General features: G+C 44.4%; 1 protein-coding gene across 4 annotated transcripts in view; it reads left to right on the forward strand.

The window, feature by feature from the left end:
• Positions 1–26,298, forward strand: part of ephb2b (eph receptor B2b) — a 78,988-nt gene that overhangs the window by 7,791 nt on the left and 44,899 nt on the right. For all 4 annotated transcript variants that reach the window (XM_029826595.1, XM_029826598.1, XM_029826596.1 and 1 more), the window contains exon 2: positions 21,594–21,673. In XM_029826595.1, the coding sequence (XP_029682455.1) occupies positions 21,594–21,673 (80 nt within the window). The remainder of the gene's footprint in view (positions 1–21,593; positions 21,674–26,298) is intronic.

Raw genomic sequence — 26,298 nt, forward strand, 5'->3', positions numbered from 1 at the left:
TGTTTGCCTTCCCTAACAGAGGCCACGACATGGTTTTGTGGTCCAACACACATGCTCTATTCATGTGATACCAGTATACCAGTGGATGGGGTCGCTGTCAAGGAAGCCTGTCTGTCTGAATGATTGAAAAAATGTGCATGGGATTAGCTGTCTGCCTTCATCTCTGTGACACGCTCAGACATGGTTGTGGAGTGTGTGTGTGTGTGTGTGTGTGTGGTGAGGGGGGCTGCATTGGAGACGAGGGATAGAATATAGACTGGTTCTCTCATGACACGACCCCTGACACAACCTTACACAAAGCTGCACACACACCTCCAACATTTTCGTCGGAAATGTACATACGCGGTGTCGAAGCTCTGGAGAAAAATCACCAACGTTTTTGCTGGATTCGCCGATTAACAAAATAAAAATGAAAAAAGACAACAACCATTCTTTTGATCTTGGCTTCAGTTTAGGCCACATGAAAAGGCTTTTCCTTATTTTCCAATGGGACTGTAATTTTCTTACCACAATAAGAACCAAAGCAGCAAAACATGATTATTTTCCCTTTGCTTGTGGTGCCAACAGGATTATGTCCTACTTTGTGAGACATTAAAATGACTTGGATTCTCACCTTAAACACTTATTTATTTGCCTGAAAATTGACAGGCTAGCACAGTGTTTTGGTCTGTGTTTACCTCACTATCAATATCACAGAGAACAGACTTCAGGGCTTGGTTCTTGGCCTATTGGGGTTCTTTATGGAATTACAGAATTAACGCAAAAGCTAGTTTGCTAAGGATTAGTCACACGGAAGTGCGAAAACAAGGTCAGGCAAGGCTATTTTGCATTTCTTTTAAACCGGCAGATTAGTGCTGTTACAAGGAAAATGGTCGTGTGCATTTGCATTCTTGCCCCCCCCCCCCTTTGTCTTGATAATTCACATATACATATTTGAGCAAGTCCTAATATGAGACATGTGCTTGTGGGGAGTGTTAATTATTATTAGATGTTAGATAATTGTTGGATAAATGTTATTCCAGGTGACAGTTTGAAAATATCTGGCTTGACAAATGGTTTAAATATTTAGATTTACAGTCCAAATAGAAGTGCTTCGAGACTTTTTGCTTCTGCAGCTGTTGCGTTGGTTTCACTGTAATTTCAAACCATAGAAAAGACAATAAATGTCACTGGAATATCATATAAAAATGTCCAGCTAGTTGGCAATAAAGTACTACCTCTTGGTATTTTATTTTTCAGGACATAAGTACATTAAATGCCCACTATCCCATTTTGGGAATGGTGCGGATGGCATGGAAGGGTTGCCTTAAGGCCTTTAGCTTGATCAGTGAGAGGGGCAGGATGGTGGACACATAAAGAAAGGCCTGTCTTTTAAACCTCACACAAGCATGTGGTATTTTCTGCATGTGGTGTTGACTTTCCTTCAGCGAGTGACTCCTATGGTACAGTAGGAAGGGTTTAGGAAAAGAGGCAAGAACCAGCAGGTATAATTAAGTCTTTCTCTAACGTAGCGCATACAGATGCTCCTCATCACCACATTAATAATACGGCAGCTGCTGATAATGCAGCATTAATTCACAGAGGGAATGAACTTGGATATAAGCAAAACTTGATTAATTTCACGGTTATGGTGCAGGCAGCGTGGTTCTTTACGGGGCTAATGCTGAATCCGCGCTGGTCGTTCAGTGGTTGTTTTTAATCAGCTAAAGCTATTTATGCACTAAATGAAAATGACAGAGATATTTGCTCTGTCGGCCAAGTGATGCGTGTTGTGAATATTGTGCCTCTGTCCATACACAGAGGGATAATACAAGGTCTTGTTTGTTCTGTTTTCCTTATTTTAGCTGCCTTCAGCAATGTCTCAGCCACAGTCCAATCTCTATTTATCTCAGCCTGGCTTAAAGCCCAGCTTAATCCCAACCTTCCTCCCCAACTCTACCTCTGCTTGTCTTGCTGTGGCCCATGGACAGATCTCTGGGCATTGAACTGAGAATTCAAACCAAAATCTGCCTGGAAAGAGATGCTTTTCTGTAATTGCTACAGTCCTGAACATTCCTGTTTAAGCTGTGTACCCAGGAAGTCTTACTGGCGGTTGTACAAATCTGGCTGTTGGGAATCCCTGTCTGCTAAAGGCGGCTTATTGGAAAAAGGGCAGAAAGGAACCCTCTTGCATGAAGGCTTACATGTTTCTTCTGAGCGTGTGACCATCTAAGTGAGTGAAAATGTGGTAAGCTGTAAAAATAGCTGAGAGCAGACAGATTCGCTGATACGGAGAACCGTTCCTGTGGGAAGTACCAAAGAGAAGGTACAAGGCTGCGCCTGAAGCAAAGTGTGGTTTGGTCCAGCTTATGGATATCCATTATACAGGACCACTCCGGCTGCATCACATAGCAGCAGAGGTGTTCTTCTCACCTTGTCTGAACATATGTTTTTAGCTAGCTGCCTTCAGAATGTTTGTTTTCACCTTGTCTCCTCACCCTGTGACACGCGTGACTACTGTGACCACTTGAGACCATGTGGAGATGGTGTGAACAGGGCTGAAGACTCCTTATCCATACAGTTCGTACCACGGGTCAGGATTGCACATAAAACTCCCTCTCTTGATTCACCTGTACCCTTTCACCTAGAGGCCGTGTCTTTCCCGCCCACCTCTGTCCGCGGTCTGTCCTTCTGTGTCCCATCTATGAAAAAGGGCAAAAGGAAAATACAAAAAATGAAAACCCTCTCAAAAAATTGGAATGTCCTCATAATGCTGATTTCTTGTCGTGATTCAATCCAAAAAAAGTAAAAAAAATCATCTTTCAGAGATTCATGATGCACAGCCTTGGTGTTTATTTCCTTGAATGATGACGAGGATCGCTTACGGCTCATGAAAACTCATCACTCAGCGAATCAGAAAATTAGAATATTGTAAAAAACAAAAAGTCCAATATTGGACACTCATGGTAGCACACGCTAATTAGCTAATTACCAAAAGACACTTGCAACCACCCCTGAGCCAGTATCTCGGTACGGTTCTGTCGGCTACACAATTATGGTCCAGGAGACCATGACTCATGACTGACACCCTGGACCAGGAAGGGCAGACAATAAAGGTCATCCCTAGAGAAGCGGCCTGTTCTCTCAGCGCTGCATTCAAGTACATTAGTGGGAAGGAGAATGGAAGGGAAACTCCTGGTAGAGCTTTGTAAACCAGAGTCCACTCAGGTGGCGTCGGTACCTCAACAGCCGCCACGCAGCTGAATTTTCAGTTTTTATTAAGACTCAAGACTCAAAGAAAGAGAACACTTGAGATATGCCCAACAAATCTCTATGATAGGTGAGGATATAAGTAACCTTTTGATGCTTTTCTCATTTAATGAGATGCTCCTGCTGTAAAACGGACAGAGCACACATTGGCACAAAGATCAGGTGATCAGGTGTTTTTCCTGCTTCAGTTTGGTTTTTACAGCACTACTGCGGTATCAAGGGGTTTGGTCACTGTGCAATCAGTCTCAAATGAGATACAGACTCTTGGCAGCCTGAAAAGCCCTTTGTGAAGTAAATAAAGAGTCAGGCTTCATTCATACAGGCTCACTAGTGGAGTTACATTACAGCAAATTATCCACATTTGAATAATCAGCTTTTGGCTTTGTGTTAGTCTCAGTTTCAATAATGATCTTAAATTGTGAGAGCAGTGCAGAGGAGGATTTGTTTTGGTGTGTGCAGAACTGGCTGTGCATCAGTCTGTTGCACAGGATGATGTGTACATCAAAGCCGACGACTGTGGCTTTGATGTGCACATCATCCTGTACACTGCACTACCCATGATTTTGATTGTTCTTTGATGCACTTTTGTTTGCTGGCTATATTGATGCAAAGTGAAGTGCAGTAAAAGGAAGGGACTGACGGCGCTGATGGTTTTATTCCCGTATTGACAGTCTAAAAATAGAAGGAGAGCTAGGCAACAACATGCCCCCCAATCAACACAAAACCTAAAGTTAAATGTCACCTTTCATTATCTAAATATGTCACAGTACATGTCAGTATTTGTAAATGCACCTAAGGAAGCACTTGTCCAGCACTACTCCTCATCAGGTGGATGGGTATAGGTATCGATCCTGTGATGAGTAAAGTTCTTTGTCTTGTTGCCCTATCATTTGTGGCATTAATGGGCCTCAGTCAAACGTCTGCATGGCTGAGTGGTGGCGATTTTCAAACAAACCTTCTGTACATGAACTCCTTTCTCGCTCACGCAACATATGTTTCATGATGTAGAAAACCGGCCTGGAAAACTCACTCCTTCCTCGAGCGAATTAACCTGCCACGACTTGGCCCTCGTGGCCCTTCCCTCCATCTTGATCCGTGCTACGTGAGGGCGAGGGGTTAAATCTTAGCAAGAGCCCAGCCTCACCTCCAATATCTCTGAAATACATACCCTGACATACACATGGAGCAGATCCATCAGTGCAGCATGAGTCATTAGTTCCTTTTGGCTTTTTGGCAAGTGGACTTGAGCAGATTGCATATTAGACTCTGGGATTGCCGAGGGACTTACTGAAAACAATAGTTGCATATTTTGGTTGGACAGCAAGATGCCGAATTGACCGTGACCAACTGCGTTTCTCCTGTCAGCAGTTGTAGTGAATGTGCTGATTACTGAGGCCACACTTGGCAGGAAGGAGCAATACATCGTGCAGGCACGCAATCAAATTTAGATCCGCTGGAAGAAAATGTCAACCTTATCTCCTCATTAACCATTCAGAAGTTAACTTACACAAATCTGGCACTCTGCATGTACTTCCTTCAATATTTAATGTGAGCATGAATATGGGAAAGGGGCTGAGTGAGGTGATTTTTTTCGTCTTTGACTCAAAAGCATTTGACGGGTGTGTACGCATTGGGAGTAGAGTTGTCAAGATATATTATATGCAAATCTCTAAACAGATTCTGATATCCAGCACAGAGCCCCACCCCTCCAATGAGCCCAGAGTAGCTAGCGCTGTGGCGAAAAGCCTTGGTGATGAGTGCTGAAACACTACTGAAGCTGTATCCTTTCAAACAAAAAGCTGAGCGTCATGAGGTATTCTTCATTAAACCTCCCAGTCCAACCACACACAACAGTTATCAAGCCATTTACACGAACCGCAGATTTCTGCTCACGGCCTTTCGGGCACAAATGTTGTCTTGCCGCGCTTTTCTTTTCTTTTCAAAGCTACAACAACCTGTGACGATTTCTTTCTCCTTTGACGTCGAGCCCACCGATGATACGATTCCAACTCAATAATTCAGTGTTTTACAGTGAGATCACGGAAACATATTCTCTAGGATACAATTCCAGGCTGTTTTACGACGCCACTGGTGGTGAATTGAATAATCCAACATTCTTGTCACTGAAAATATTCAGTAAGATCGTCATTAGATTTTATTCTTAGTGTCGGGAACAGAATCACACATTGGGGTACGTCAGGGTGTTTACAAGGATGAGCAGAATAATTTAAAGTGACTAACCAATTAACTGAATATAACCTGACGTACAGTGCAAAATAATTTTTTTCACTTAAGTGCCTTCAGCCTGATTATACGCAGAGACGAGTGCACGTCCATTTTCAAATCATTACTGGCACAGAGATCCTGTGAAAGCATTAGCATAATGGCTTTGTTTCTAGAGACGGTTGTGCTGCTGCACACGTGCGGTAATCACAATCATGCAAGCAGCTAAACTTTCAAAATAAGAGAATCAACACTAAGAAAGGTGACACCCCCCCCACCCCCGGAGAGTGACCAATTCTGGTCTTATTGGGGGAGAATGGAGAACATAGAAAGCACATTAGAAGTCCTCTGACAGGCTGGACTGGGCTGAGGACCGGTCCTCCTGTAGCAGGACTAAGGTACCAACCACTGCAGCACCATCACTTCATCAATTAGTGAACACGTGTAGGAACAAAAACTGTAGCAAAGGCCATCAAGGAGAGTTCAACATCTTCCTCAGTTATGTACTGTTCTTCACATCTAGGCCAATATTGACTTCCTTTGGAATTATCATTAGTGGAGTACGTTGCTGTTTGACAATGATCTCTTGCCTCTTTTACACACTGCCGGGTGTAATAGCCAGTATCCACAGAATGAAAGCATTTAACTCCAATCAATTGGATTTATCACTCCTTTAGAAGGCAAAGGTGTCTTTTCTCTCCTGAAAGTGCTGTTTTGGCCGTCCTCCAGCATAGATTGAATCAGCAGCCGTATTTGATGAATCGTTATTATCTTGGCTGCCTGCTTGGATTCACACTTTTCTCTGAGCATCTTCCCTCATCACGCCGTCGGGACGCTGAGTTTTAAACGACAAAGGTGATGTTTCGCTGTCTACAGGAGGAAAATAAACACTTCTCAACCAACCAAATGCAGCTAAACGTCGGGATTTATGGGATACCTCACAAAGATCCCTAGTTCGCATTCCCAATTTCAGCCCAATTCATCGTTCATATCGCTTCCCTCCACAAAAGCTCCAGAAAATAATGTTTATTTAGTAATTTAGCAGAGCCCCTTTTATAAGCTGAGTATGAGCAAGCGAGTCGAGTTAATTACAAATTCTCCTCTGCTACTTTTCCAGCTTTGTTCATCAGGTTTTAAAGAAAATGGGGTTCTTTTTTGGCACGTGCTCTGCATTTTTATTTAGTTGCTGTTGACTGAGCTTCTGGAGGTCATGTCCTTCAGTTCGTATTCCATCCTGTAAATTCTACTTATATTTAAATGAAAATGCACCTGAGGAAATCCAAATTGGTTCGTGGTCGTAGACAGATTATTATATGTATTATCTGACATGACTCTTTAAACAATTAGCATCGTTCATAGTTTTCTTAGCTAATGTTAACATTCGTCTTGGGCTGAAAACTACAGTCTTAAAACAAAGAAATCAAACATTTTTTAAAATGTAGAATAATACCTTTGGGTGTTCTACCTCTCCTGCAATATGTCCTGCGGTCATGAAAAATGGAAGGGGGTTAAAGCTGTTGGATGGCAACCCACAGCAGGTGGAAAGTGTTCCACATCACCTTTTGCCTCAACACAAGGCCTCCCCTAACTGCATTCTCGGATGGAAATTGCACATATCTGGGACATGAGACTCGCGTGAGATTCCATTATCTGATAAGGCAAAATTGGGTCTTTGCAAGTTTATTGTGCTCGGAAAATAAATATGGAAGGAAAGGGTTGCGATGTACACCACCACAAATGAAAATTTCCAATAGGGCGAGATACAGAATATACCATAATATTTAGTGGCTCATGGTTGCGGCGGCCATTCAAAGCTGCCTCTTTTGATCAAGTTTGAACCCCTATAGATTTCCCATGCATAATTAATCCTGGCACAGTAGAACCACTGATGCAATAGACTGTAATGCCATATTAATTTGAATTAATGTTTATATTCTTGAAATATCTAGAATACAGCAATATATTTGCATCAGTATAAGATGTGATGGACGCTCAGAGGCACTGCTCCAAACTCCTTATTTGTTATTGACAAGGAGACAATGGTATTGATGAATAAAATGCATATCAGTGCAAACTGCAATTTAGGGTGATCATATTTTGTAAAATGTGTCTATGAAGTGCACTTTTGGTGTGTTAGGGACATCGGGGGTGATTGTGACAGCAGCGGGGGGCCTGCTTTGCTGGCTATAGACTGCCTGGAAGCTCATTTGCCTAATCTTGGGAACTAAAGTGGAAGCTGTGTACAATGAAGACTAAGGCTTGTCTAGGATCGTGATTTTGGATTCGGTTTGAAGGGAACGGGTCTGAAAGACATGAAGGTATTTATCGAACAAAGCCTGAACCCAGAAGTTTATGCAGAAGAGGAACGGCTGCGGAATGGTCAAACATTTTTGCATTTTGACTGCCTTTGTGGAAGTGCAAATCAAAAGACAGGAAAAGAGTGTGAGAAGAGACAAAATGGAGCGATGTTTTCAAGTGTTCCGAAAGCTCCTCTCCAAAATCTTTTGTGTCCGAGAAGCAGGGACAAGCTGCAATTGTAGCCCAAGTTATAGTGAGCAAGAATGTTCTAGAAATGACTAATCCTTTTCAGCGTGCTTCTGCTTTGTAGAGCTCAGAGAATAAGTCATAAAATAAGTGAAAGAACTGTCCTTTATTATTTTCCTGAAAGACTTCCAGTCTATCCCCTCTCTTATTAGGGAGGAATTAGTTCAAACTTTTCCAATGAGGTGGAAATACAACTACAGACTAAACTACAAAGTGATGTTGGATGCATTTTGTTGTTTCCAGCTAAACTAATGAATTCTTGAGTCTTTAAAATGAAATGCAAACAAACATTCACTCCCAATTGAGCTTCCTTTTTTTTGGCTGGTTTTTATTCTGTGAATAAAACGTCCTTGAACCAAGGAGTTGCTTCCTGAGCTTCAATATGGAGGGTGACTAAATCTCCTTAACATCTTTGAAGAGAGCAATCTTGGAGATCTTGTTTGATTCCCTCCACAAGGACACGAGCTGTTGCTCCTGGCCAAACTTCCCAGGACATCCTCCCAAAATAAACATATTGTTGTTGGTCAATGATTTGTGTGGCGTTGCACTAAAAGGGAGTTAGTATTGTCGTTGCTGAACTCTGGGCGTGTGTGGAATGAACTACGCAACAAGCAGCAAATACCTACATTTCAGCGCAACCTTGATAACGGAATACCAAAATTGGCCCAGCAGCGTTTACAAATGCCAACGTTCTAGTGTTCCGAAGCTCCGCGCAGGTGCAGAACATCTCGTTCTACTGCAGACCGACTCGTCTGTATACGCCCAAGGGTCGGGTGCTGTGTAAACGTATTGAAGCTTCAGTACTGTGGATGTCTGTGGATGATGAATTTCACCTTCAGGGATTCCTCAAAGGCTTTAACGGCGCCCATAAAGTCACAAATAGACAAGGGCGTATCGCCCTGGCTGTTGTCTCGTACCCCTCAACAACGACTCTCTCCCTAATGTCATGACCTCACATTTGCAACCACATTTAACTGTTCTAGATTAGTGGTCGTTAGTGATAAGCCAAAGCTTATCCAGCTATGTTCCAATTGCAGAATACAACACGCACACGCACACACCTCCTTGAACTTGGGCGCTAGGATTTTCATAGGCGTTTGTTATATATTCCCCAGCCCCTTCCTCCAGCCTTTACCGTCGCAGCTGAACTTCGAACACTGGTTCTAACCCTGACCATAAAACCCAGTGATGACCATCAACGCTCCTTTAAAGTTGTGAGGCTCAGCCAAAATATTCCCAGTTTCCAAAAACATAGCCTCACTTTGCATTGAATTAGCATCTTAGTAAATACCGTGTAGCAACTACAAGAAGAGCACCCCTCCCCACCCCGCACCCGTAGAACTGGGTTAGCTGGATGTGCTAAATGAATGCAGACGCACACCTCAACATAGACAATACACACAAAAATTAATGCATGCACACACAACCTCTCTCCCAGTGATAAGACATGACACCCGGCAGAAATTCCTCTTAACATATCAGCCACAAAAATGAGGCGCCATTAAATTTTTAAGGAGCTCAAACGCAGAGGCTTACGGAGCGCCGTAGCTTAGTTGCGAGTCCTTGTTTTCGCTCAGCACCTCTATGATTCTGTCACTTTAATGGGTTTGTTTGATTTCAGAACGCTGCCTCAAACTGGTTCCAGGAACAGTTGACAGAAACAGCAGGGGGGAGACTTGCTGCCATTGAAAGGGTTTTACCTTAAATGCCACTTTGCTGGTCAGGAACTCATCATTGGAAAGTACCCAGTCTGCCTTCAGCGGTTGTACACGTCAGGGACCTCAGGTGGTGCCGACGCTGGCGGGGTGTTGATATGCGGAAAACGTTACTAAAGTCCCATGAACAGTTTTAGAGTTGCTATTCCTGTTGACTGGGAAAATAGATGCACATATTTCAGAAGACAGAACCTCTGTGTTCTCCCAGCCCTGAACACTTCCAAACACGTTTTTGCAGATGTGGTTAATTACTTACTGCTTTGGACACTTAGTAAATGGGTCTGACAGTAACCTCCATGCATTAATCACACTAAATTACACAGAGGAAGGCACAGCACAGAGGTTCAATTAACCTTTTAGCCCTCGTCTGAATGTGCTGGATAGAGCTGGTTATTCAACAAGCGCCCGAACACTCTCGGGTCACCGGGGAAGGAGAGGCACCCGCTTCCACAGAGGACTTGTCAGAGTCAGACGGAGCAGCCCACAATGTCCACAACAGGCCCAATCCATGCCCTTGGGAATCACTGAGCTGTGTGGAAAGAAAGGTAACCATTGTAATCACAGCTCTGATTCCCCCTCACCCCAGCAGAGTTGTACCAGGATCCCTCTTTATTTATTCTGTTTTAATTTAGCTCCCAGTTTTAGCTGACCTGGAATGATGACGGCCAAGCCAAGCTTGCAACTCTGTGGAGAAATCAGGAATCGGTCACTCCGGCCATCTCGGCGGGCTGATATCTAAATATTGTGCACGAAAGTCATTGCTATCATTGTCAGACTGGACACGTCTTGGAACAAAGAGGTTCACATTGTTCCTTGAGTTTTAAAATGTGGTCAAAGCCACAAAATGTGCACTTCCATCAGTAAGCTAATTTGGTGGGAGAAATGAATGGCTACTTTGGATCCCTGCTGGCTGTGTGGCTCGACTCTTAAATGAGTGACATTACGTCTTCACAGCTATGAACTCATAGCCTGAGAGAACGACACTGAGAGACGATTTTCAAAGAATTCACTGGTTTTAAAAGCTCAGCTACTCTTTATGTAAAGGCCTTGGCTAATGTTTTTCCTTGAGATTCTTTCAAAAATTCCGCTTCATCATTTGCTCCCAATAGAGGATGAGCGACATTTTAACATCTCGCAACCACCTTTTTTTTTCTTTTAAAATTTTAACAAGGAAGCAAAATAATGGGGATTATTCTGTTCCTGTTTAAATGCGTTTTCCGCTCTGCTGGAATGACGCTGCCACCTCCTGCTACCCCATATTAACGGCTAACTAACACATTGTTACAGCTAGCCATGCTAATTGATTTAGTAAAAATGTGTCTTTAGGACATAAATGATTCTGTCATTAATTATCATTAATAATCATTATCACCATTTACATATAATTCTCCAGCCTTGCCTGGGAAGACTCCGATTTATGACCTGAAGCTATGTTTTGGAATCTTTATATCCCTTTTCCGCCATTAATGCTTCTTTGATTCCTTTGTTATCACAAAAGCATATGGAACCACGGGAGGCCGTGCGAGAGGACTTGTGAAGCATGAAAGCAAATATTGTTGGTGGAGGAAACCATTTGGAGCAGTTTCTTAGAATCACTTCTAGATTTCCATCCGTAGTCACGGATCTGTCCCTCGCCACCTCCACTGCATTTAGTTTGGCAAACCTTGATTCTTTTATGTTTCTTTAAGAGTTAAAAAATAACATGCAATGGAATTTTCAGCTAAATCGAGCTGATATATGCTAACCTTTATTAATATCTATCAGAGATTGTACCGCCCTGGATTATGCTTGGAGCATTTTTCAGATCTTCCGCCTCCGTCTTTTTGTTAAGATGGAAATAATCCACTGAGCCTTCTGTCACGTTCACCTTGATGTTTGAATTAACAAAGAGATGTTAGGTAAGACACCATTGACAGATGGGGCATATTTTCCCATTCCTGGATGCCATGAGAAAGAGGCAAATGAAGGGCCATAAACACAGGAGGCAAACAGACCCTTCCCTGCTGTTGAAGCCATTCCCAACGCGTAAGTGCCACAGTTCCGCCTCTGGGCGCTCTTCTCCAGTCCACTGGGCGCTTGCTTGCTTGTTGATGATGCTCTTGTTGTCAGCGTTGGGTTGTTTGCATTCAGCGGCGAGGCACCCTCCAGAAACAATGACACAGGCATGTTGTCCTAACATGCTGCCCACTTGTTTCTGCCTATCCAACGTCTCTGTGAGAACCAGCAGTCACGTGACCTGGCAAGTCGTTGCGTGAAAGGAGAGGGACATTGGCGCTCGTAGTCTCTGCAATCCCTGCCCCCCCCACACAAACACAGACATGCTAAATAAGCTTCATAGGCTAATTCCTCTCTGTTGTGCCAATATGCACCCACTGGTGGACACCCTACACAACACAGGCACGTTCTTCATGGCATTTTATTAAGCAAAAAAACATCCAAGTCATGCAATCCAGTCGTGACACTGCTTATTTTCCATGGTCAAGTGGAGAACATATCTCGTCGCCACCAAGGATTTATCAGCGGTGAAAAGGAGCTCAGTAAGTAATAGTCATTCAATGTGCTTTCTTTTCTTTTTTTTGACCCAAAGCACCCAACTCCTGTTGCTGCCGAGCTGGAATTCCTCAGGGATTGTTGAGTGTTTTCTCTCTCCGTGCCTCTTCCAACACCTGGATGATGGTGCCCCCCCCCAATCGGTTCAGGCCCACTCATTAATCAGCCCTGATATTAATGGGAGGTGATTGCAGGCAAATGGCTGCCAAAGAAGGCAGCTCATACACTTGCTTCTGACTCTGCTGGGAGCAACGGAGCAGCTTGATTAGCATGCCAATGGCTCAGCACTCCTGTGAAGCAGCTCCTCTGTCCTTCAGTTGGCCCAGGCCTTCACTCCATCCATCCCTGTATTTTTCTGTCACTCGGTGCCTTTTAGTTCCCAAATCTACCTTGTTTTTCTCCAACATTTTTACCGGGATGTATTTTTATTGCAAACTAGAAGTGCACAGACTGGGGCAAATCCGATTTGAATATTTGAATTTCAAAGAAATGATTATTATTGACGTTAGCAGCATCGGTGGTCATTGAGACGCTTGTGAGGGGAAAGTAGAGGTTGATTGTTGAAGATCATTCGCGTTTCTTCCTACTTTTTTCTGTCTTCCGGCGAGGTTCAACAATAACAAACAGTTTCTAAATGTGGATCCGGAGCTAAATCAGAAAGAAATCTCGGATGCTAGCGACAGCAGCGCACCGCCGTCCCCGGCGCTTAGGAATGCAACCTTTCTGTGGTGCGAGTGTCTAACTCAACAGGCTTATCTCCTCCTCAGATAACCACCTCATTTATTACTTCCTTCTGTTAAACAATGCTGTCTGGATTAGGGCAAATGAAGTCATCCTTCACTATAAACGACACACTCCCCATTATACCTCAAAACCCTTTAGACCGGTTACCATAGCAACAGACATTTACTCTGGCATGTCAAGTCTTGGGCATTGACACAGTGAGCAAATCAGTCAATCAGACACTTGATGGTGCGTTCCTCCCCCCTCTTTGAGCAGCCCTATCTGCTGCCTGCACTGCTCCACACCTCCCTCTCCTGTGTGACCTGTCAGAAGTGGCCGTCACTGATGAAACCTTCGCCTTTTAACCGCCGCTCATGCAGAAGCAATCTGTCTTTGATTTGTGTCACGAGCAAACACCGATAGGAGTTAAATCCAAGGTCGAACAAATGCGAAAAACACTTAGACATTTTAGCTAGTGAGGAGATAAGGGAAACAAAGTCCTCTGTCAGGCTAAGTGGCTGCAAAACAAACAGATGGTGGGTCCATTTCTTCAGAAGAAAGGGGACGTTGCATTCCACAGAAAACCTGAACACATCTCTGGACTTCATTTAAGCCAGATGCTCTTTGTTCACCTTGGGGGAAAAAGAGGCCAACAGAGCACGTGGAGGACAGATGCGGCTGAACTGACAGTGGAAGGGCCCCTTTTCAGCCAGGAAATGGTCACCAATATTATCCTTCACTTTATATCCTGTCTGCCTGCCTGCCTGTCTGTCTCTCTGCCCGTTCCTGTTGTGGTTCTCATCCACTAACCTGAGGATTCGAGGACAGATCCTGGTGAGGATTGAGGAACACGAGTCTGCTGTTATTCCTCGCTCTGTTTAGCAGTACGGGGGGGATTGTGTTGTTTTGCCTCACGGTTCTCCATCGTTCATCCTTCTTATTCAGTTTCCTTTTTTCCCAGCTGACCACAGTGAAACCATTAGCTCTCTGTTTGCACTTTGCCAGTATTAACCATCTCCCACATGTTAGGTTGACAGATGGAGGGTCTTTAGAAGGGCCATTAAGTGGGTGCCTTAATGGTTGGTCAACACAATATTCATTGTGCTGTTGGGGCTGTAATTAACAGGACTGTTGATTGCAGGGCCTTTAGGGGTTCTGCACTGTAAGTGATATTTGTCTTACTCCCCAATGTCTTGTTGCTCTACCAGACTGGATGCTGAGATTGGCTGCAGTAAGAGTAGGAGGAAGTTTAGCAACCGTTCAGCTGAGGTAATGCATCCTACCGCTTTGGGACCCCCCCCCCCCATCCCCCCCAAATCTAGAGGGGAAAGACACTAACTCACAGACCTGGAATTCTTCCCTCCCGGATGATTCCTGCCTCATAGTTTGAAATGTGTAAACTCGCCGTGGCTTTTAGGAAGTACGCTCCTCTTCTTCTTTAGTCATGGATGTAGAATTATTAGACCTGAATCTTCGTTGGTGATTTGGAGAGACACACGTAGAGTGGAAAAGAAGGTCTGGGAGGAAAGATGAGGGAAGGGAAGCAGCTGGAAAAGATAAGACAGAGAAACATGCCAGACAGCGTCTGAAGTGGACTGTTAAGGAGGAAAACCTCTTGGCTGCTTTTACCATTCCTACATGAGTGCACAGATTGTGAAAAAGCACACCTTATCAGCTCTGGGCTCCCTCTTTTTGTTGATAGGCCCAAATAATTTGAAACTCATATTTTATTGGAGGTATTTCTGTACTGGTTGGTCAGCTTAAGTTATTCAATTAGTGGACACTTTAAGTTGTTTCTTGAATAATTAATCCTATTCGTAAATCAGCAACTCCACTGGAATCCGCCAGCTAACCAGCCAATGCTCCGATGGCTAGAAGGTCCCGAAGTTTTATCATCAAGCAAGCGTCTCTGTTACAGTGTCATTGTTGACTGGCAGCAGATCCGCAGGGAGGGAAGCAGGAGCGGGCTGCTCAGAATGGGCACACAAAGTCGGATGACTAATTTGGATCATCCAGCGGTGTCAGGTTCTCAGAGCAGTCGGGTTAATCTATTTGTCGACAGGTTTCTAGAGGCACAGACACATTTGAATTGAGGGCATTCCAAACGTGTGACGTGTTTGGTGTCTTAAATATCAACCGATTCTTCGATTAGAACAAGCTCCTCAAAGCAAGTCCAGCTCTGTGTGGGCTTTTCATCTTCTCCCAGGGCTCAGCCTTTCCTCTGCTGGTCTTCCAGTCCAAAACACCAGTATGTCATGGATGGCTTCCTGCTTCCCGCCTAGTGACTACTGGGATTAGCTATAAGAGGAGTTTAAAAGAGGATACATGGGTGGATGGATGAAAGGATGGATGAATAATACATGGATGCAGGGATGGATGGATGGATGGATGGATGAATGACAGATGGATGTAGGGATGGATGGATGATGGATGAATAGATGGATGAATGGATGATGGATGGATGGATGAATAGATGGTTGGATGAATAGATGGATGAATAGATGGTTGGTTGAATAGATGGATGAATAGATGGTTGGATGAATAGATGGATGATGATGGATGAAGTTCCTGCAGCTAATTGCTGTTATTTTTGCACCCAGACCCTCAATAACTATTCCAAACCACAGGTTTCCACAATCTCCTGAAGATCTGCTGCAGCACAGATGGAGAGCAGAAACGTGCACACGCGCCACCACCGTATTTGTGAATCAGTCACTTGAAGAACATTCTGTTTCGCAGCATGTTCACTCTCCCCACCGTGCACGTAGCTACAAATTTCCCCTTTATTTCAGCATATTGGTCTGACATGAAATACTTCAACAAACAGAACAAAATTAGGCTGGAATCATTTCTACCTTTTTAACTCAACTATTCCCAAGTTATTACTCAGTTCTTCTGCTCAAAGTAAGGAATAAATGGAACCTGCTATGTTGCTCCTTTAATAAGCCAGTTTGTTGGCAGTATCTCGGATATCGTAGGAACTCACGAAACACTCAGAACCCAGCGGAGCTGTTTGACACCGTCTGTGTCCTGAGCTCGTAATCTGGTTTGTTAAAGAGGACTTCCTGCTAGTGGTGTTATTCAGTGCTTTAAAGTCCACCCCCCAACTAGGATTTTGTGGATCTCGCATGTCAACAAAGTCAACTTATCAGAAAATATCAAAGGGTTAAAACTCCAGACAGAACAGGAATTTACGGCAGGTTTTAAGGGATCTCCTAAAGGACCAAAGGTACTTCAGAGGGGTGACGGATGGACCAAAAAGGGCATTTGTTTGTCAGAGTTAAACACAAGTTATTTATGTGGATGTAGGTTGACTGAGTGTCATTTTCTAGGTGATAAACTTCATAATGCTAGGAGCTTTAATTTAACACAGGCACACTTCCTTTCAAATCAAAGAATTTGAATGTTTTTTTTCAAGTGTGGGTTTTATATATGGCTATTTTTCATTTCCACAAGTAAACTAAGCAAAGTCTGGCCCATATGTCTTATTAAGAAGTGATGTAACTGCTTGGAGGAGCATTTTTTTCTTCTTACCTCATTACATTTTACAGCCGTATTCGGAACCTTGCAAAGATTATTTCCATCCAGACAACTGGTAATCTGAAAAGCAGCCACTGATGAGGAACCGTGTGCATCGCTGTTGGATTTACGGCCCAAAGGGCTCAGGTGGTACTTCCAATGTGTGCTACCGGTGCGGCCTTTGTTTGAATTAGCACATGCTGTCTTTAACGGCTGCTTATAAAAATATGGAACGTTTACAGAATTTTCCTTTGCAGAATTTTAAGTGCTGATCTATTAACCAGTTCTCATCGTGCTGTCAGGGATTTGGGGGTTTATATAACCTCTGGTTATGGCTGTTCCAGTGTGGTGTCCCTCACTGGGTTAAACAGCGTCGCTGTGGCGACCCATGACTCAGGACGCACCTACACCTGCTAATGCTAATGAAGGCATAAGCCCATTAGGTCAGTTAAGCTATAAACCCATGTGTACTTTATTCTATTTCCTTGCTACATGCAACCAACTATATTATTATTATTATTATTATTTGAGAACATCCCAATTTCCATTCCTTTATTGTTTAAATGAAGAAATAAGTACGAAACACAGGCCGTTGCTGTTAGCGCCACACCGGACGACGTGCTACGCTTTAATTCCCACATGAAGCAGTTTTGATGCTTCCGGAGTGTTCCGACTGTTGCTTCTAGGCGCTAGTGACAGGTTAAGTTGCTCTGAGTGATAACGCAACTCGGCTGTGTAGGGATTACTGTTGTACATCCAGCTGGAAACCCCTCAGGATCGCCATGCTGTATCATTCTGTCAACGGCTAGCTCTCTTTCTCTTGGCCTCTACTCTCTACTTGCTTATTTTCTTCTACCATATAACACACTGGTGGTGCACAAACATTCTCCAACCTCTTTTGGTTTGGGCCACAAAACACTCTAAGAACATGGTAAATTTATATGCAGCACAGGCATAACTATTGTGTGACACAGGTGGGAGTGCTCCCGTAATTCACTGGACCCCCCATTTGATGACAGATAGGCTGAGCAGAGAGCGTTCCTCTGGAGCAGGGTGGACACCCCTGTCTGCCCACTACATGTAACAGACTGTTATTCTTTCCAACAGGCGATACAGTAGCCCCGTCCGTCATTAAAACTATGAATCATGCCTCCGCGCTGGCTCCCTCCTGGGTATATCATTGCCTTGTCTCTTAATCTGTGCAGATCTCCAATGCGGGGTGCACTGTATTGGGTTCTGTTTTTAGCCCAACAGCTTGCTCGTGTTACTCTGCGACTGTACTCACATGCACACTTGCTCCACATATGCCATCAAATACTCTGGTTTCAGGTGCTTGGTGAAATGCGAGCAAATGCATTTGTCTTTGCTTTTACGAAGGGTAGATTTACTCGCACCAAATGGGGTTTATTATTGTTCGGGCCTGGATTTAAGCAGCAATTGTCAAATGAAAGTTAGAGATAGATTTCCCCCCCTTTAATACCAATGCAATGAGATGCAAAACCATTTGGGAGGGGGAAGGCCAAAGTCATCAGAATTTGGATTTAATGATTACCAGGAGGCCAGCGCACGAGTGTGCTTGCGATAAAAAGGTAAAAAAGTTTAGTTGGAAGGAAGAGCATATTGCCTAATGTGGTAGGGGCGTACGAGTTGGAAGCTGTAGCTAAGGCATGAATCATTGTAGCTTCTTTCTTCATCTCTCAAACTGCAGGAATCTGTCCGTTTGCAGTAATTAATCGGCCATCTATCTGTCAGAGTGGCGTGCCCTTTGCCCTTTGGTTGGTAATCATGATAAAGCAGCTGCAAACGTTGAGCCACCAGCCTCTGCATTTCCTCCCTGGCTATAAACTTCCAAGGGTGACGTACAGATTTGTTTTCAGGTGTACTCATTTCTTCAGCAACAAAGCAGCTTGTAGATGAATTCCAGCCTCCTGCCTCCTTTTGTCTCTTTGTTCTGGATTTGTGGGAGCAGTTGTTACCAAAAACAACACTTTCAGTTCGGGTCAGAAGGCTGAGGGCAGCCGTTGTGGCAGTAGCAGGTTCACCTGTACCCCCTCCCTTTCCCTGGTGTCACAGCTTTTTACTGGAGAGCTCTCCGTCTCTCAGATCACTGCTAAACTCTCTCCTTCATCTGAGGAAGTGTCGCAGGCAGCACTTTCAGCCGAGTGGGCTATTCTTAGACCCGCGGATCTCATTGCATATTCATAACACTTGCCACAGTATCAAGTCTGAAAAAGACAAAAGCCCATCGTCCGTAAATTATTTAATGTTTGTAGCATCCACTTGACTTTCACAAAGTATATATATAAAACACTGGACATCAATGTTTTATATTTAGAAGCTCTCCTTTGGATGTGTCTGACATGGCTGCTGCCTTCACCTGCCACGGCAACACAAAAAGCTCTGGGACCTGCATTAGTTATCAGACACGCTGACGTGCTGCTCGGTGCACTAGCAGTTGTCTACAATGAGTCTTGGAAAAAGAAGTCAGTGTGGCAACAAAGGCATCGGGATTTAAGGGGAATATTGGGGAAAAGGCTAGATGAGGACTGGGAAATCTGCTCCGACGTGTTCCAACTCGTCAGACTCAGAGTGCCGGCAGTCACCTGGAGGTCCGTTGGCTTCATTTTAAAGCTAAAAGGGAACGTGTAGCAACAGAGGAAATGTCCACGTGACTCTACCAAATCAACGACTTTTTCATCAATTATTGGCAGCAACGGTTTGGAAAAACGGTTTGACCCGCTTGGCCTTTTCTTTCTTTCTATTATTGCATCCATTGGCAGCAATTTGGGTTCGTCTGTAATCCTAGTTTAACGTGAAACAGATGCTTTTGATTGAGAAAAGCGCAGGATTAATAAAACCACTATAAGGGGAGTTGAGATTTTGAAACCATCATGTACTTGGTCCCAGTAGAGTGGCTTAGATAACCAATTCAACCTACCCGTATGTGCTGTGCCCTACCTTGCACGGTGGTAACCGGTCCAGGGTGTACTCATGCCTCTGCTGCTTAGTGACCCATGGCCAAGGCTCCAGCACCCTTGTGACCCTGATTAGGAACAAGTGCCGTTAACAGGAAATGGATGAACGAAGAACACCAAAGACCACAAAGAAAGAAAACACCAAAGCAATTCATGCAGATGGCTTCAGTCAAGCCTGCACCCGGCGCTCCTCCACACTGCCCTGCAATGTGGCCGCGTTCAAAACGGACCCAGCTTGGCGATCAGGACGTAGCTGACGGCGCCGGGCCGCGTGCTGCTCCGCTCTCGGGGAGCTCATACATCTGTGTGTCTGCCAGGACTAAAGAAAAGTGATCAGTCTTTTAGGGCAAGATGGGGGGAGGGGCAGCAGGGTATAGACTCTATATACCCCTCTATACCAGGCATGCCCAAAGCCCGGCCCGGGGGCCAATCACGGCCCGCAGTAAGATTTCATACGGCCCGCAACTTCAGTCTTACAATGTATTATTTACGGCCCGCTGGCACTAACAGAATAAATAAATCACTAAAATGTAATCCCTCCTTTCTTGTAGATCTTGTAAAAGACAAGAGCAAAATTTACTTGTTTTAAACTTGAATGATAACAGACAACTTTGCATTACATTTATCAAACTCATGGAAATTTAAGGTTTTCCATACAGTTCAGTGTTCAATGTTATCTGACTCTCCAGATATGAATTAAAGGCAGAATTGTGTTTTTAGAGTTGTTCACGTCTGCCTGAGTGGCTTATATTTGGTTACACTGCCATTTGAAAAATAAAGAGAATTGTGACAATGAAAATTGTTTTATAATAGTGTACATTTGCATGTAACTTTTCTGGTTAAAAAAACATCAGAAGGATCTACACCCCTGCTCTATACTATAGAGGGAAAGAGGGAAGACAAACCTCTGAAGTGAAGTGGGAATGTGCACTGGCGTAAGAAAGGTGTGATGCCTCCTTCTTTTTCATCTTTCTGCGGAGGAAAGAAAAAACCTGCGTTCTTTCCAGCAACACTCCTTAAAGCCGCTCGATGGGAGTTCATTATTCTCATTTTATTCCTCTGCTAATTATCATTACGGGCTATAATTACCGTTTCTCCGGCTAACACCCATGCACACAGCTCAGCTCCGAACCCACACAAGGTTATCAATAGCAGCCGCAGCCTGCGTAATTATTTGATTCAGGCTTTGTGATAAGTGAATAAATGGGTAATCTTTGCCTGGCGCAGACAGTGGAAGTTTACAGAAGTCCCTAATTAAAGCCATTATCTCTAGGAATAAAGCAAAAGAGAAATAAATCATTAAAAGTGTTGATACTATTTTACAATAGGCTGGTGTCAGAACTATATTGGTGATGGAGCTGAGGCGCTTGCAGTCGTTCAGGACGAGCTCTGCAACATTTGTTGAGGAGTTCTCGCAAATGTCTCCCTGGCATTCTGGAGCTGCAGCTGACGCTTCAATCCCCACGAAGCAGCGCAACACGCAGGTCCAAGGCTGATAAATGATGCCTGATAAACGCCATTAGAGCTGCTCTCCGCCGCATTGCTGCCGACGGAAAGAGGAAAAGGTAAAGGAGGTCACGCTAAAGAAGGTTTATCACACACCCAGTGGTCATACTGGTGGAATTTGTGGGCCTGGAAGACAGGAGGCCCATCTTGTTTGACTCCAATTACCAGAGGTGTTTGTGTCCACTAGCTAATCCAAGACTTCTAGGGTGTTCCCTGCACTGGGCTGTGGAGATTTGCTCTTCCGGCCAGTTGTTTTCACTGGGAGCCGTAGATGATTGCTTAGTTCTGCTGACCACCGTGTGACTGACCTTGAAACTAGTGTCGGCTAACTGGCAGCGGCGGAGCTAGCGCCTGGAGATAAATGACCTTCTCTTTTCTCTTTATCGTGTAATGGGTGGGGGTGGGGGTGGGGGGGTTTCCTAATCTCAAAGGTGCATGTTCAGCCAAACAATGGCCTCTTTATTTACTGAGGATGCTTATATCACCTAAACTGTAGAAATGTTGCAGTCTGCTACGCGGTTTGTGTGCGTTGTTTCACCCTGACGCTAACCCTCTAAATGTCTCCTTGTCTCTTTGCATCTCTCCACAGAGACGCTTATGGACTCCACGACAGCCACAGCGGAGCTGGGCTGGACGGTCTACCCTGTGTCAGGGTCAAGCGACAACAGCGTGAGTGATGAGCTCCACCCTTCACCCTCACCGTGTTGCGTAGCTACACTATTATTATGTTGTTATTAGCATACATTAAAGAATCGAACCCATTTCACAGTAGGCTCCAAGTGTAAATGGTCGTGTTTAATTTTCACTTCAACTACTAAGAAAGCGATTATTCCTGTTTTAAGTTCCAGAATGAAAGAAGAAGAGAGAAGAATCTCTTTTTAAATAACGCGAAGAGTAATTCTTCCCCCGAGGCGTTTTGTTTAGCGTCGCAGTCACATATTCCTTCATGCGCGATTCGGTTTTTAGCATCGCATCAAAACACCATACATGAACTTAAAGATGAATGCAAATGTTTTTCTAAGTAGACGAGACTCTAACTGGACCCTGTTGGTATCTGCAGCAAGTATTTCCACATGGTGTGCCAGGCTTTGGTTCCACTTACCCACATGCAAGCCGGGCCTAGTTAAATCCAGCCAAAACCAGAGTCTCGGCCTTCTTGACATTTTCCCCCACCACAGGATTTAGAGCTCTAAGAAAGAGCCCAGAAGAGAGAAAGAGAAGAAAAAAGTTGTATACTCATTTGCTGGGCACATTTCAACTAACCACCGCCGATTTTATTCAATTATTTACACTTCTGAGGTTTCGTATTAAAGATGGTTTGAATTCTATTCTATCATGCAGGGAAAAAGGGAGCAAACGCTGGCATTGTGTGTTTCTGGCCCGCAGCAGTTCCATCCTGCAATTTCAAATTTGTTGAGCAGTAATTTAGGACAACTTCATCCCACACAACCTGAGGGCACGTTATCTAGCGCCTTCTAATTCCTTCAATCAGTCATATAGCAGAAAGACAGCAGGCTTCCTCTTTTCCTGGCAGCGCAAACACGCGCTGGCTTCAAAGATGGTTTCATATCGTACTTTTTGTCTCTGAGCATTAGCATCAGAGAGGGGAGAGAAGGCCATTCGGTCCGCACGTCCCAGTCACATTTCCTCCTTCCAACCTTCGGCGTAACACTTCAAAATGCAGCTAATGGTTGTAAACGTTGCGCGGTGAAAATCGGTACAATGAGACGCGGCTTTAAGAGCTCTTCTCTGAGATCCTCTTTGTTCCAGCAACATGTGGCGACTGGCCCACTCAATGGTATTTTTCCAAATCAAATATCTTCACATTTGGTTTTACTTACAAGGTCCTATGTGTGAGGACTTTTCAGCTTGTGCTGTGCTCCTATTTCCTTTGTTTTGCACTTCTTGGCTCCTTTAAAAAGCTCCATATGCACCACTGGCGTGTTCTTTCGGAGCGCAGTGAAATGTGAACGAGTCCCTAAGCTGCTGGATTTGGTCAGGTCTAAGTTGGCCTCATCAGCACGGGCAGCGGCGCTTTACGACAATATGACCGAGCTTGGTGAAACCGCGGTGGGTTGGAAAGTGATGAGTGAAAGCCAGGGCGATAGCATGTCCCTCACGGTCCTGGGTAACAGGTGTGGGGCCAGAGCTCAGGCGGATTCTCAGCATAACAGCGAGAGGTGCTTTACAGAAGCTATTGTCTTACACACACACACACACACACACACACACACGTATGTGTGTGACTGCATGGCTTTAGGTGGTGGATCAGTAACATCCAGCAGCGTGCCGCACCAGCAGTTGGCCGTTGCTACACCAGCTAACTCATAAGCTGTCTTCTGAGGTGACACATGATACTGTCTCACAGCGGAGAAGCAAACAAGAACCAGCTTGATACAAAGGCAGACGTGTTATGGCTGTTTCCCCCTCTATTATTTTACAGTTTATTTTAGGGTGGCCTGTCACTTTATTGTTATGAGAACGCTCTTTGCGAAGGACTATAAAACCCGAGTTCTGACGGGATGGAGATTTGTTTTTCACACTTTTACAGTTGAGTTTCTTCAAAGCAAATTTGATATCCCTTTTTCTTTACAACTGGGCTATTCTTCCTTTTAATTATGTATAAAATGTCAGCGCGGTGGTTAGCGCTGTCGACTCACAGCGAGAGGTCGCGGGGGCCGTGGGGCTTTTCTGTGTAGAGCGTGCGCCCCCACCCCCGTGTCCGAGTGGGTTCTCTTCAGGTACTCGGGATTCCTCCCACAGTCCGAAGACACGACATCTGCTCCAGCTGCCCGATGACCCCCGCTACGGATACAGCGTGTTAGCCAGCGGAGGCCCGGTTGGAAGGCAGCCAGACTGATGTGCTCCTCGTGTTTTTGTGTGTCAGTAAAGGGATTACTAGCCCCCTTCAGGGGGGCTGTGTTCAGTGTGGTTGTGTGTAAAAATAAAAAGTGCTTAGTGTGAAAACACGGCGGAAATAACGTTCATTTTCTTAACACTTCCAAGCTGGATGACCAGCTTTCTTTAATTAACAACACTATATTTAGGAAAAGGTGGATAACTCTAACTAATAATTTGTTGGACATTTACGATCATATTTGGACCTTTCTGATTTAAAATAACCACTGGGTTTGTCTTGAATGTAAAGCCTGTGGTCTAAGATTATAATTAAGCATGTAAATCAGTATGTTATTGATATATGATTAGTTTGACTTTTTTATTTTCTAAAGAATGATACGCGCTTTCAACCAATGACTCGCGCCGCATTCCAACGCACATGTCATTACATGCTTATGACATGCATGAAAGGCCAAAGTGAGAACAATCCCCTTTTGTTGTGGCTGCTGACGGCCTCTGGTCCTGGCAGATTAGCTGCGCTCAGCTTTTCCCAGCAGCATCACCGCATCAGCTGTTTCCTGGACATACACGTGTCCAGGAGCCAGAGTCCCGACAGCTTGATTGGGCTTTTTGTTGCATGAATGAATGAATGAATGAATGGAGCGACGGAATTGCTCACTACTTTACAGTGACCGGATTAATGCATGGCGTGAAAAATCCTCGCCATAAATGAAACTGCCAATGACATTTGCATGCAAATATTTAAGAGGAGAGGGACGACCGGTCAGGATGTGGGGTGCATTTAGCCTGGTTTTCCGGATGAAGCCGAGTCCCGTCGGGCAGACGAATGGCCTCCAGCTCAACTCTACCGTCTCACCTTCGGAGCGCTGCAGAATATCCCGCTCTCCGAAGCTCCGTCCCTCCCGTTTAAAACGCTAGATAAAAGTGATGAAGGACCTTTTCTGGCACGCTGTCTTGGCAGTTTGGTAATAATCCAATATTAATGATCAGGATTCTCCTGTAGTTTGAGCAACTTGGATAGTCTAAACCAGGCATGTCCAAAGTCCGGCCCGGGGGCCAATCACGGCCCGCGGTAAGATTTCATACGGCCCGCAACTTCAGTCTTACAATGTATTATTTATGGCCCGCTGGCACTAACAGAATAAATAAATCACTAAAATGTAATCCCTCCTTTCTTGTAGATCTAGTAAAAGACAAGAGCAAAATTTACTTGTTTTAAACTTGAATGATAACAGACAACTTTGCATTACATTTATCAAACTCATGGAAATTTAAGGTATTCCATACAGTTCAGTGTTCAATGTTATCTGACTCTCCAGATATGAATTAAAGGCAGAATTGTGTTTTTAGAGTTGTTCACGTCTGCCTGAGTGGCTTATATTTGGTTACACTGCCATTTGAAAAATAAAGAGAATTGTGACAATGAAAATTGTTTTATAATAGTGTACATTTGCATGTAACTTTTCTGGTTAAAAAAACATCAGAAGGATCTACTGGCCCCCGGGCATCTTCACGTTATCAAATCTGGCCCTCTTTGCAAAAGGTTTGGACACCCCTGGTCTAAACTATGCAAATGCTCATTTAGGTTCTGACCTCAATTATTTAAAACCAATTTAAACATTTTCTGAGCATCTCTGCAGGTCAAACTTTTCTTTTTTACTATCGCAGTGTTGATCGTTCCCATTCATCATTTTAATAAATGTGCACTTTTGTGAACGTTGACCAAAAGTAAAGGCAAAAACGGCCATTTGAATGTGCATCGTCACCTGAGGGGAGCCCTTCACGCCGAACGAATCCACCCTGACAAGCAGCACCAGGGTTCCCTCCATCCCCTGTGCTGAAAACACATGACCAGCCTTAAATAGCAGTGGGTGTAAAAGCCAGGAGAAAGAGCTGTGAAAATGAAGACGTTTCTTCTAATTTCACACTCTGCGCTTGATCGCTAGGCTCTTATTATGCCCCATTTGCTTCTCTCCACTGGCTGTGATGAAAGCAGGCCGAAGAGGCCATGACAGGACAGAAAGGGGCCCTCCATCAAAACACATTTTGTTTGGGGTCCTTTTTAGGCCCCAGTTCCCCCCACAACACACACACGCACACACACCATTTCAACACTTTCCCCTGCTGCTTCCCTCGTCTTCATCCCTCATTAGGAACCACCCCCACCTGCCTCCACATTGGTTTTATTAAACTGCAATTGTCTTGTGCTCGGTTGAAGCAGCCCCCCCCCCCCTCTCTTAATTGGCCCACCGCCTCCCCGCTGCCCCTCAACAATAAGAAAACAAGGGGGAAGGTCAATGGCTGCTCATGGGCCACGCTGGTGTGTGCCAGCGTGAGCCAAAAGACATATTTATCTTTTAACCGTGCACCCAAAGGCCGTGAGGACGTGAGGCTGCCTCTCTTTGTACGTCCAAATGTGGCTAAATGCACTCGCA

This window comes from Takifugu rubripes, chromosome 19 (genome assembly GCF_901000725.2).
Source record: "Takifugu rubripes chromosome 19, fTakRub1.2, whole genome shotgun sequence".
Classification (NCBI taxonomy): domain Eukaryota; kingdom Metazoa; phylum Chordata; class Actinopteri; order Tetraodontiformes; family Tetraodontidae; genus Takifugu; species Takifugu rubripes.